A 13,322-nucleotide genomic window follows, 5' to 3' on the forward strand; every position below is an offset into this window, starting at 1 on the left:
AAAGTAAATTCAAGATCTAATTTGAAGATGGAGTTCAAATTATTTTTATTCTTTGTAATGTAACATAAAGATCTTGTCCTCTTTGTATTTGATAATTAATAACAAAGCACATATTTTGATCTTGGAGTTGTTTTATTTGGTCAAAGGAAATACGTATATTTCACGTTTGGACTAATAGGCCACTCTTAAATTTTAGTGATAATTTCTATTAAATTCATGCTTAATGTATTTTAATCCCCTTATTGTTATTTGGAGGTAGTATTGTTAATGTTTCAAAATGACTTTTTAAAAGAAATGTGCTCTAGCACATTATTGTTGTGAATTATATTAGTTATTTGATACAAAGACTTGCTACTGCTTCTACTAATATAACCAGTTAAAATTTTTGGATTCTACATGTATTTTTTTCTTTTGTTAATAAGCTTCAGTAATAGAATTTGAGAAATCAAATTTGCCTTAAGGCAAAAGAAGTACACTTTTATTTCTGTATAGGAATCTGCCTCTGTGCTTTATACATATTGAAATCCAGACACTCCTGTTTTCTTATAAATAATAGCATATTTTGAATATCCTGTAACTGTCAGTAAGGTTGTATAGGGAACAGCTAGCTTTCGAGTCTGCTAATTACACATGATTACATGATTACAGCATTTTACTATGTCAAAAAAAATTTTTTCTGACCAGTTTTATATACCAAAAATTGTAAAACAGGGTGAAATTGAAAATTTTTAGGTGTGTAGATTTCATAAGATATTTTCAACAATCTACTTTAGTGCTGCCTGATAGAATTTTCTATAATAATAGGAATAGTTATGCATATCTATTCAATATGCTAGTCACTAGCTACAAGGGGCTGTTGAGCACTGGAAATGTGGCAGGTGCAATTGAAGAATTATGTTAAAATTTTATTTAGTTTTACTTAATTTACATTTAAATAGTCTTATGTAGCTAGTGACATACTGGATAGTGCAGATCTACATAATTAAAAATTTCAGTAAGAATATACAAATTCCTTGAAAACACATAAAATGAAAGTAATGCTATTTAGATCTTAAATTATTTTAAATATTTATAGTCTATGTGGGGAAAACTTTAGAAGAATGTTAATTTTTCTAAATCAAGCTTACAGAACACTATAAAAGCTTACAGTCCCATCTATAAACTGATAATTTCCTATGGTAAGATTACATATTTGCAAAAGGAATTAAATAAAAACAATTTTAATTAAGATTCCAAGCAAGAATACTGGAGTGGGTTACCATATCCTACTCCAGAGGATCTTCCCAACCCAGGTGTTGAACCTGTCTCTTGCATCTCCTGTATTGACAAGCAGATCCTTTACCACTGCATCACCTGGGAAACCGTTTTAAATTAAGAACTCTTGTTTAAATTTGCATCTACTCTAGGGGTACCATGTTTGAATTTGGGGGTAAATTTCCCAGAAACTTTTATCAATGAGTGATTCTTTCCCTCTTACATTATCTCATATTTTTAAATTTATTACTCATTATTGTATTGGTAGATACAATAATAACAAAGTAATGCACATGTTGACCAAAGACTCTTAAAAAAATAATTGAGATTTAACAAAAAAATTGTCATCAAACATCAAGAAAACTGAAGCTCTTAGTCTTTTAATAATAGTAGTGAGTTGCTGTGTGTTAAATTATACAGAATTGGCAAACAGTATCTAGCATCAAGTTATAGGTAATATAAATTATGTAAGACAGTATTGAATGAGAAACTTCATTACAAGGAAACTGAAATGTTATCCTCTTCATTACACGTCTGAATACATTTTAAAGATAAATTTTATCTGTGTTTGTGGTATTTAAAATCACTGTAGTAAATCAAAGCAAATTATAAGAAAGAGGGATTAGCAAATAGCTGATTTAAATCATATTCACTTTATTTTTATATATTTTCAAAGATCATGCAGTTTTTTCCACTTTATATTTTACTTTCTGATTAGATTTGAGTTTAGCACTTACCTTTTACTTAACTATAAAATCATAACATCTTGATATCATAAGAAGTTTTTCTTCATTGAACTATTAAACATTTTGGATGGAAATCATTTATATTTCTTGTAAACTATTTTTTTTTTATTTTTCAGGTATGGATTTTCAAATATGCGCTATATTGCTTCACTAATTAGTGGTGTTGGTATTTTCATGATGGGTGCAGGATTATCTTGGTACCATGGAATCATGGGATTGCTCAATCCTCAACCAATAGAATCACTTCTATGGGTAATTTTCTCCTTCCCTCCCCCCTCAGTTTTAAAGTAGTATAAACTAACAAGTACAGTAGAATACCTTTGTTATATTAATGTTAAGTATTGGGACTAAATATACCTTCTTGACTGTAATATAGGATTGTGTACCTGTATGTGTTGTTTAGGATGTGACTGAACCTGACTTCTAAAGCCATAGGATTCAATGATGTTAAGCAAGAGTATCTCTTTAGGTACAGTCGTTAGGCACTGCATCCTTGGTTAAAATTTTGGACAGTTCTATTAATTTTTTCCGTTACTAAAAGCAGAAAGACCAGACCTCTGTTCCGTTTTAGTACTGAGAATAATCTGTCAGTGGTTAAAATATCCATTCCCTTGTAACAGTCACATGTGAGAATTTTTCCTGGAGCGTCTTCTTCCCCACGTTCTGGTGGAGCCTCCATTGGGGGAATGGGCGTTGGCTGCCTTCTGTATGTTTGCCCGTAAGGGCTGCGGTTCCTCCCTCCTGCCCCCCGGGCGCCTCTGGCAGCCCTGAAGGTGGAGACAGGCACCGGCTTCGTCTTGCACTGGCATCTGCTGGCCTCTGTAGAGACCTGTGGCTGTCTTTTCTTCTCATGGGAACTTCTTGGAGGTTACCCTGCTTGGCAGCTGAGACCACAGCTCCCTCGACAAGTGCAAATTGGTCCTGTGGCACCCCTGTCGGCTTCTGTATCTCACGGTGTAGCTCCAGACTATTTCTGCTGATGTTGCCAGTAAGATTCAGTGGAAGGCGCCTAAAATTGAGATAGGAAAACCTGTATTCTAGTTCTTATTCCAGTATTCTTTCCATATACTCAAGCAAATCACATAGCTTTGGGAAATCTTACTTTCCTTAACAGAATGAGGAGAATGTTGAAGGGGGTTCAAAATTTTTAAACCTCTATTTCAGGGAAGGCTGAGGTTCCAAAAGTTCTATATTTGATTTTTTAAATTTCATATAAAATTTTTCATTTGAATTTCATACAAAACTTTAAAAAAATGTCTTATTTTTTTTTGTATGTCTTGGACTAAAGCACAAAGCTGTTCTTGATAGTTCAGTTCAGTCGCTCAGTTGTGTCCGACTCTTTGCCACCCCATGAACCACAGCACACCAGGCCTCCCTGTCCATCACCAACTCCCGGAGTCCACCCAAACCCATGTCCATTGAGTCGGTGATGCCATCCAACCATCTCATCCTCTGTGGTCCCCTTCTCCTCCTGCTTTCAGTCTTTTCCAGCATCAGGGTCTTTTCAAATCAGTCAACTCTTCGCATGAGGTGGCCAGAGTATTGGAGTTTCAGCTTCAACATCAGTCCTTCCAATATGAACACCCAGGACTGATCTCCTTTAGGATGGACTGGTTGGATCTCCTTGCAGTCCAAGGGACTCTCAAGAGTCTTCTCCAGCACCACAGTTTAAAGCATGAATTCTTTGGCATTCAGCTTTCTTTATAGTCCAACTCTCACATCTGTACATGGCTACTGGAAAAACTATAGCTTTGACTAGACAGACCTTTGTTGGCAAGGTAATTTCTCTGCTTTTTAATATGCTATCTAGGTTGGTCATAACTTTCCTTCCAAGGAGTAAAGCGTCTTAATTTCATGGCTGTGGTTACCATCTGCAGTGATTTTGGAGACCAAAAATGTCTGCCACTGTTTCCCCATCTATTTGCCATGAAGTGATGGGACCAGATGCCATGATCTTAGTTTTCTGAATGTTGAGCTTTAAACCAACTTTTTTACTCTCTTCTCTCACTTTCATCAAGAAGCTCTTTAGTTCTTCTTCACTTTCTGCCATAAGGGTGGTGTCATCTGCATATCTGAGGTTATTGATATTTCTCCTGGCAATCTTGATTCCAGCCCAGCGTTTCTCATCATGTACTCTGCATATAAGTTAAATAAACAGGGTGACAATATACAGCCTTGACGTACTCCTTTTCCTATTTGGAACCAGTCTGTTGTTCCATGCCCAGTTCTAACTTGCTTCCTGACCTGCATACAGATTTCTCAAAAGGTTGGTCAGGTGGTCTGGTATTCCCATCTCTTGAAGAATTTTCCACAATTTTTTGTGATCCACATAGTCAAAGGCTTTGGCATAGTCAATAAAGCAGAAATAGATGTTTCTCTGGAACTCTCTTGCTTTTTCGATGATCCAAAGGATGTTGGCAATTTGATCTCGGGTTCCTCTGCCTTTTCTAAAACCAGCTTGAAGATCTGGACATTCACGGTTCACATATTGCTGAAACCTGGCTTGGAGAATTTTGAGCATTACTTTACTAGCATGTGAGATGAATTCAATTGTGTGGTAGTTTGAGCATTTTTTGGCATTGCCTTTCTTTGGGATTGGAATGAAAACTGACCTTTTCCAGTCCTGTGGCCACTGCTGAGTTTTCCAAATTTGCTGGCATATTGAGTGCAGCACTTTCACAGCATCATCTTTTAGGATTTGAGATAGCTCAACTGGGAATTCCATCACCTCCACTAGCTTTGCTCGTAGTGATGCTTCTTGATATCTTTATCTAATTCAAGAGTGTCTGGGATTGTAAGGAAAATGGTATTATTCCCCCCCCCCCCCCCCAAATTGATTACTGTATATACCTGCTGATGCATCTGAATCAGGACTGAGAAAGAACTCTCTTGATACTGGGCATCCAAACCAAGTTGAGAGTTAACTGGGTATGGTGGGGATCTTGCTGTATCCACAGCCCTCGGTTTCAAATGTTTGTGTGCATTTTGAAGTTAAAACTTCTTTTACCAATTAAGTAATACTTCTTTTATATCATGAATTAATTTAGGTCATGGTATGACAGTCTACTCTGTGTGTGTGTATTTCTCTTCCAAGTATTAAAAAGTGAGATGGTCATCAAATTTTAACTCTTGTTTCTTATGAGACACCATGTATCTCATTGTCCTCATTTGAACTATTTCCCATAAAAATCCTTGTCTGATTGGGATTGAATTGATGTTTCCATCTATTAAGCTTATTATGCATGGACTGTTATAATTCTTTAGTGAAATATTAACTTATGCTTTTTTTTTTAATATTTATTTCCTAGGCATACTGTATTTTAGCGGGATCATTAGTATCTGAAGGAGGTATGTACTATTCCAGAATTTTGTTATTCTTAATAATCTATGGTCCATTTTTATAGTTTGCTATTAATAATAAGTTCTCTTGGTTAAAGAAAACTGTAGAAATAGAAATAAAGTTTTGTCTCCTTTGAGGGGGGAAATTCTTTGTATAATGTATTATGTTGATTCCTATAATGGATGGGGCCAAATTTGGAAAGGCTTTTTTTGTTCTTGTTCTTAAGTATCATATCATAATGCTCAGAACATTTGAAATGGAGTATAAAAACATAACTATATACTGAGTTTTTAAGAATCAGACTTTAGTAATGTTAACCAGGGAAGACTGTCCCTTTTTGTGGTATGAGTATTTTTAAGCTTTTGAAAATTTGAGCTATAGCAGTAATGTGACAGAGAAGTGCTAATACCATGCATGAAACTGCCTAATCTGCTGCTCTACTTATAGTATGTTTACTTCTGAAACATTGTCATTTTCTCTGCATTATCCCTTCATCTTTGACATTCTTGTAAAATGTTGATAATAACACCTGCCTCAAAAGGTTGGGAGTCTCAAAAGTGATTGTGCTTAGCATGGTACCTGACAACTAACCCCATGGACAGTAGCCTGCACCAGGCTCCTCCATCCATGGGATTTTCCAGGCAAGAGTACTAGAGTGGGTTGCCATTTCCTTCTCCAGGGAATCTTCCCGACCCAGGGATCGAACCCAGGTCTCCCGCATTGTAGACAGACACTTTACCGTCTGAGTCATCAGGGAAGTCCTAATAAGGCTGTTGTGATAGTAATGATATTTAAATTATGGTAGCTGAAAATATGGGATTCATTTTATTATAATGATTAACTGGGATTCTTGCTAATGGCTAGTTTAATATAGAACTTTTCCTTATTGACAACTCTTAGATAGCATTAAAGCATGGTGCCTATTTATTTATCTTTTGAGATGCCATCTTTAAAGTTTGGAGGCATGAAGTTTCTTCCATCTGATATGAGTGCTTTTCTTTCAGCAACACTTCTTGTTGCTGTAAATGAGCTTCGTAGGAGTGCTCGGGCCAAAGGAACGTCATTTTACAAGTATGGTATGTACTTTAGAAATGTAGGTGTATTATGTCATCATCTTTATTTGCCTAAAATCACCGAGTACTATTGCTTTGTTCCACATAGATATGTACAAAGTATGTCTCAGTGTCTTCCCTATATGGCTCATACTTATATATTAGCTCTTTTAAAAAGAAAAGTGTAGTGTAATTTGAATAGGAGTGCTTTATATTTGGTTTTAATTTATGTGGACTACAGTATTTCTGTGTATGCTTATGTAACTTGAGAAAGTAATTTGACTCTAAATATCAGTTATTTTTAACATTTAAATCAAGTAATTATGTTTATATTGAACAGTTTTAAAAGTCAGGATCTCATGCATTTTTAATTTTTTTTTTTTTTAATGGCCATTGTGCACAACTTGTGGGATTTCAGTTCCCCAGCAAGGGATTTAACCTGGGCCATAGCAGTGAAAGCCTATAATCCTAACTGCTAAGCCACTAGGGAACTCCCTTTTAATTCAGATTAAATTAAGTTAAATTAATGGACATTTTATGTTGCCTGATAGTATCAAATTAAAATTTCAAAAGTTTCTTTTCTTGTCTCTACCCCAATGATTAAGTAATGGAAAGCCGTGATCCTAGTACCAATGTTATATTGCTGGAGGATACTGCAGCAGTGTTGGGAGTGACAATCGCAGCCACTTGCATGGGCCTTACCTCCATCACAGGTGAGTATTTCTCAGATTACGGGCGATTTATTTGTGCTGCTTAAATAATCCTTTAATATGTGGGAATTTTCCTTTATATCATTGAAAAAGTTTAAACCAATAGATTGTTAACTGTGAATTTCATACTAACCGTTTGTTTTTATAAGACAAATAAGACAGTAAAAGTATTCAGGTTTCTGAGTTAGAAGTTTCCCTTAGAAATAAAGAAAACTGCTAATAGAGCATTTCTATAATGCTCTAAACCTTTTAAGCTGTGACTTAGTAAATTACACAACTATTTAGAGCTTTAAGTTCTTTATGTGTAGAGATATTGGTAATACTTGTCCTAGTGACCTTACAGGTTTGAGATAATATATGAGAGAGAGCTTTAATAAACTCTGAAGTTTAAAATAAATGTGCATTGTGGCTTACCCGTTTGTCTTTTTCCGCTATTAGTGCCAACAATAACTGCTCTTGCTTTGCGCTGTCCTCGATTCTTTAGTTGCCTCCACCCTCACTCTGGCAGCTGGTTACATGTTCTGAAGGCCACTGCAGCACGGGTGGATAAGAAGGCAGAAAAGCCACTTTATTTTTATTTTCTAAAATAAACGAACCAATTATTATGAAGAAACTCAATTTCTGAGGTTGGAATTCTCTTGGAACGGTATTTCCATTCTTACCTGTTTGTCCTAGCATATTTAAAATATTTTAGGTGATGAGCTTCCACCGTTCTGCATACTTCCACAGTCTGCAGTATGAATAGATTTTTCTCATTTTGAATGTGCATATTGAGACTAAACCAGCATTTTATGATGTTCACTATGATCCAAAATATTCCTAAATGTTTTGATTGTTTTTCTAGTTGACCTTACCATTTTAGACACTTTTTAGACATAAATAATTTCTTAGCAAAATGTAAGCCTTAAGGAAAGTATGACTTGATGAATAGGTCAACTTTTGATAGAGGGGTAGGACGGGATCAGGGGTGGGAGGGAGGTTCATGAGGGAGGGCACATACGGCTGATTCATGTTGTTGTGTGGCAGAAACCAGTACAATATTGTAAAGCGATTTTCCTCCAGTTAAAAATAAAATAAGAAAAAAAACAAGGTTGAAAAAAAATCAAGATAAAGAAAGAGCTCTTTCTACCAAGTATGTTTTATTATATCCTTCATTAAAAAGTTTCACAATAATTTTTATTTAATTACTTAAGTCATTTACATTAAATGACATGCCCGTAAATAAAATATTTTCCAGCTAATAATTCTGTTTATTATTATTGTCATTCAGTTATTAATACTGTGTATTTGAAAATAAAAATAATTAAGTTTAGATTTCTAAAGAAGAGCAGTATTTAATTTGAAACTCTATAATTACAAACTTCCTAATGGATTATGTTTTACAAGTGGATCATATTTGTATACTTTAGTAGTACAAAATAAGTCATGCCTTTTTAGTGTTATATTTTGACTACATGTTAATAAAGCTAATGTAAATTGAGGGTTTTTTTTTTTAGTAAAACATGTATATTTTATCAAGCATTAAGGTAGTTAAATTTAATACTGACATTTGATCTATGGAATAAAAGGCTTAATTTATAAAAACCTTGCATGTAAAATTTATTATAAAGATTTAAAGTATAATATTTATTGATGTCTGTTAATAAATATTAATCTATACATTCAAAGATAATAAGTCACCTCTTCTTATTGTTTCTGGAAGAGAATAAAGTCCTAATAACCTAGTGCAAACTTTACAGTCAGAATCATCTGGAGGGATTGGGAACGCATAGAATGCTAGACCTCTGCTCCAGAGTTTTGATTTAGAAGGTCTTGAGCGAGACCTGAGAATTTGCATTACTGCCAGGTTATCTAGTGATGCTGATGCTGCTACTGGTCTTAGGACTGCATTTTGAGAACCACTGCTTTAAGGTAGCCAGTAGATGCAAATGAACTTCCATTTTCTTTCTGCTTTCTTTTTGTGTATCTAAGAATGCTACTACCTATGTATCATTCTTGGTTGAAAGAGATAAAAGTGCCTCATACATATTTTTTTATATGGCTTAAATCTTTCATGTCTCTAATTTGACAGTGCCCTGAACCCTAACCCATGTGACCTGGTGCAAGGAATGGATCATAAGTAATTAAACTGCATAATACTCTTTTATGTAATATGCAGCAAGCTGTAGCATTGTTCTTTTGTAGAATAGTAAAACTATTAGGAGAAAGTCATTAAAGGAATTAGGAATGAATTTCAAGTCCCTTGGTTTACTAAGTTAGGTTCTTTGCTCCCTAAAGCCCATTGAAATAGAACATGAATTTACTGACTTCTCACGTGCGTTTATTTAGGCAACCCGGTGTATGACAGCCTCGGCTCTTTGGGTGTGGGCTCCCTGCTGGGCGTGGTCTCAGCGTTCCTCATCTACACCAACACGGAGGCGCTCTTGGGGCGATCCATCCAGCCAGAACAAGTGCAGCGGCTTACTGAGCTCCTGGAGAACGATCCGTCAGTAAGGTCAGCTTATTCCAGTGATGCTGTTAAAGTTTAGAGAAATATATTAAGAAACAGAAATGCTTGTTTTATAAATTCTTCCAAAAGAGGTTTTGCATCCCTAGCTTTCAGAACTTTTTAATCTGCTAATTTGCAGCATTGCAACCTTACAAGAAAGCAAGTGAAAGCATTTAGCAAACTCCCTGAGTTTCCTTTTAAATTTTATCTTTTTCTAATAAGGAACAGTTAGATGATTTCATGGGAACAGAAGTTTGCAAAGTATTTGACTGTTTAATGTGGAACCACTTATATGAAATCTTCATATTTATATTCGCCTTATATTTGTATTATAATTACAAATTGAATGTGTATTTTTAAAAACTTATTTGACTGCACTGGGCCTTAGCTACAGCATGTGAGGTCTAGTTCCCAGACCAGGACTGCACTGGAGCTTGGAGTCCTAGCCGCTGGACCACAGGGAAGCCCGGCAAATTGAATATACTGCACTTAAAAGATTTTATTCATTGGGATATGACTCCCAAATTGAAAATAATTTATTCTTTTTTTTAGTATGTAGACATCTTATTTTAGCTTATTTTAAGTGTTTTTCCTTATAATCTTTGAATGAGAAAAAGTTGAAGATTTAAGAGATAATCAGAAGAGATAAAGTATTTTAATAGACCTTAGTGAAATTAAGCAATAGTATAGTTTCAGAGTGAAGGGGAAGGAACAATCCTTTAAAATTATAATTTTCTACTACTTACCTACATATATATATATATTTAACTTTAAGAATGTGTTTTTCTTGTGTTATAATTAAAATCTTTAAGTTCAGTCTTTTAAGAATGACCTCTATATCTGCGTCACTAAAACAAATGAGTATGTGATTATTATATTTATATTCTACGCCCTACATGTTTACTTTTAAAAAGTAGTTACCTTCTAGATCAAGATTAGAAGTTGAGCGTTTTTAGAATCAGTACTAGGCTTGGTGACTTCATGTGAGATTCTCCATATTAATGTCCTTTTCTTGTGGTGTCTTTTGTCTACTTTTAGTGTCATGGTAATAGTGACTTTATAAAATGAGTTGGGAAGTGCTTCCTCTTCTAGTTTTTTTTAGTGAGTTTGTAAAACAAATTGCTGTGATTTCTTCTTTACACGTTTGGTGCAGGTCAGCGGCGACGCCATCTGGGGACGGACGACTTGCTCTGTCTCTGGGTCCACGTTTATTTGGATTGTCTCTTTTGTCTTGTGTCAGTTTCAGCAGTTTGTGTCTTTCTAGAAATTTGTCCATTATTTCTAAGTTATCTAATGTGTTGGTACAGCTGTTCGTGGCTTTCCTTTGTATTTCTTTTTATTTCTTTAGGATTGGTAGTAATGTCTCCTCTTTCATTTCTGATTCTGGTAATTTAAGTGTTGTTTATTTTTTTCTTGGTCAGTCCAGCTAAAGATTTATCAATTTTGTTAATCTTTTCAGAGGACTAACTTTTGGTTTAATTGATTTTCTATAGTTTTTTCTATTTCTTGAATCCTGCTCTAATCTATATTATTTCCTTCCTTCTGCTTGATTTACATTTAGTATTGATTTAGGTTTGCTCTTTTTTCAATGTCTTAAGAGGGTACATTAAGTTTTTTATGTGATATCCATCTTCTTTTTTTAATATAGGCTTTTACACTTATAAATTTCCTTCTAAGTACTGCTTTCACTTCATCCTATAAATTTTATTATATTGTGTCTTCATTTGCGTCAAAGTATTTTCTGATTTCACTTTAAATTTCTTCTTTAACCATCGGTTGGTTAGCAATGTGTGGTTTAATTTCTGAAATGTCTTTATTGCTTCTTATTTCATTCCATTGTGGTTGTCAAGCACTTTTTATTATTTCTGCCCTTTTAAATTTACTGAGCTTTATTTTATAGCCCAGCATATGATCGATTTTGGATAATGTTCCATGTGTACTTGAGGGTGTTTATTCTGCTATTGTAAGGAGTGTTGTGTAGGTGTCTGTTAGATTTGGTTGGTTTATAGTGCTCACGTTTTCTGTTTGCCTATTGATCCTCCTGCCTCGTTGTTCTCTCCATTATTGAAAGTAGGATACTGAAGTCGCCTATTATTATTGTTGAATTGCCTATTTCTCCTTTCATTCCTGTCAGTTTTTACTTCATGTATTTTGACACCCATTTGTTAGGAATAATGTGTTTATAATTTGCATATGTTGTTTATAATCAAAGTCTACAAAAGAACTGTAAATGGAAAGATTGTGACAAATCTGAAATTTCCTGAAATAGTGAAGATCTGTAGATTAAATTGTTGGAAAAATAAATGTTAGTATTTCACAAAGTTTATAGTTTTTAAGTGGTGTATTAGTTACCTATATTGCTCTGTGACAAATTACCCCAAATCTTTGTGATTTAATACACCGTTTACTGCCTCACAGCTTCTCTGGGTCAGGAATCTGAATGCGGTTTACCTGGGTTTCTACTCCAGGATTTCTCACATATTGCAGTTAAGATGTTGACTGAGACTTGGTCATCTCTGGGGAGGGATCAGCTTCTAAGCTTACTGCCATGGTTATCAACAGAACTCAGTTCCATGGCCCTGTGGAGCTCTCCCACATGGCGGTTTGCTTAATCAGAGTATGCAGATGGAGAAGACAATAGATGTTGAGTGTGGACAAGATAAAAGTCACAGATCAGTCATCTGATCTTGAAATGACACCTCATCATCTTGCCATATTCTTTTGGTTAGGAGCAAATCACTAGGGGTAGCCTGCATTGAAAGAGAGAGGGTTGCCCAAGGGCCTGAACACAAGAGGAGAGGATCGCTGGAACCGTGGTGGACACTGCCTATCACACTTTTCTATCTGCAGTTAGTCATGTGTAAGAATATAAGTGAAAAGTATATCAGGATATTTTTATTAACTGCTGTTTAATATTAGTCAAGTCACGAGTATTTTAAATCGTTTGTTAAGACTGAGTTAGATACGCTTTTCTAAAATGAATAAATTGTGTCAGTTCAGTTCAGTCGCTCAGTCGCATCCGACTCTTTGCGACCCCATGAACTGCAGCACGCCAGGCCTCCCTGTCCATCACCAGCTCCCGAAGTTTACTCAAACTCATGCCCATCAAGTCAGTGATGCCATCCAGCCATCTCATTCTCTGTCGTCCCCTTCTCCCCCTGCCCCCAATCCCTCCCATCATCAGGGTCTTTTCAATGAGTCAACTCTTCGCATGAGGTGGCCAGAGTATTGGAGTTTCAGCTTCAGCATCAGTCCTTCCAGTGAACACCCAGGACTGATCTCCTTCAGGATGGACTGGTTGGATCTCCTTGCAGTCCAAGGGACTCTCAAGAGTCTGCTCCAACACCTCCAATTCCAACAGTTGAAAAGCATTAATTCTTTGGCGCTCAGCCTTCTTCACAGTCCAACTCTCACATCCATACATGACCACTGGAAAAACCATAGCCTTGAGGAGACGAACCTTTGTTGGCGAAGTAATGTCTCTGCTTTTTAATCTGCTGTCTAGGTTGCATAACTTTGCTTCCAAGGAGTAAGCGTCTTTAAATTTCATGACTGCAATCACCATCTGCAGTGGTTTTGGAGCCCGAAAAAAAAAGTCTGACACTGTTTCCACTGTCTTCCCATCTATTTCCCATGAAGTGATGGGACCAGATGCCATGATCTTAGTTTTCTGAACGTTGAGCTTTAAGCCAACTTTTTCACTCCCCTCTTTCACTTTCAACAAAAGGCTCT

The 13,322-nt window shown here is 35.6% G+C and overlaps 1 protein-coding gene across 2 annotated transcripts in view; it reads left to right on the forward strand.

The window, feature by feature from the left end:
* SLC30A9 (solute carrier family 30 member 9) overlaps positions 1–13,322 on the forward strand; it is a 71,863-nt gene that overhangs the window by 44,166 nt on the left and 14,375 nt on the right. For both annotated transcript variants that reach the window (XM_065907261.1, XM_065907260.1), the window contains exons 11-15: positions 2,117–2,252; positions 5,309–5,348; positions 6,345–6,416; positions 6,998–7,105; positions 9,431–9,596. In XM_065907261.1, the coding sequence (XP_065763333.1) occupies positions 2,117–2,252; positions 5,309–5,348; positions 6,345–6,416; positions 6,998–7,105; positions 9,431–9,596 (522 nt within the window). The remainder of the gene's footprint in view (positions 1–2,116; positions 2,253–5,308; positions 5,349–6,344; positions 6,417–6,997; positions 7,106–9,430; positions 9,597–13,322) is intronic.

This window comes from Muntiacus reevesi, chromosome 16, assembly GCF_963930625.1.
Source record: "Muntiacus reevesi chromosome 16, mMunRee1.1, whole genome shotgun sequence".
NCBI classification, from domain to species: Eukaryota; Metazoa; Chordata; class Mammalia; order Artiodactyla; family Cervidae; genus Muntiacus; species Muntiacus reevesi.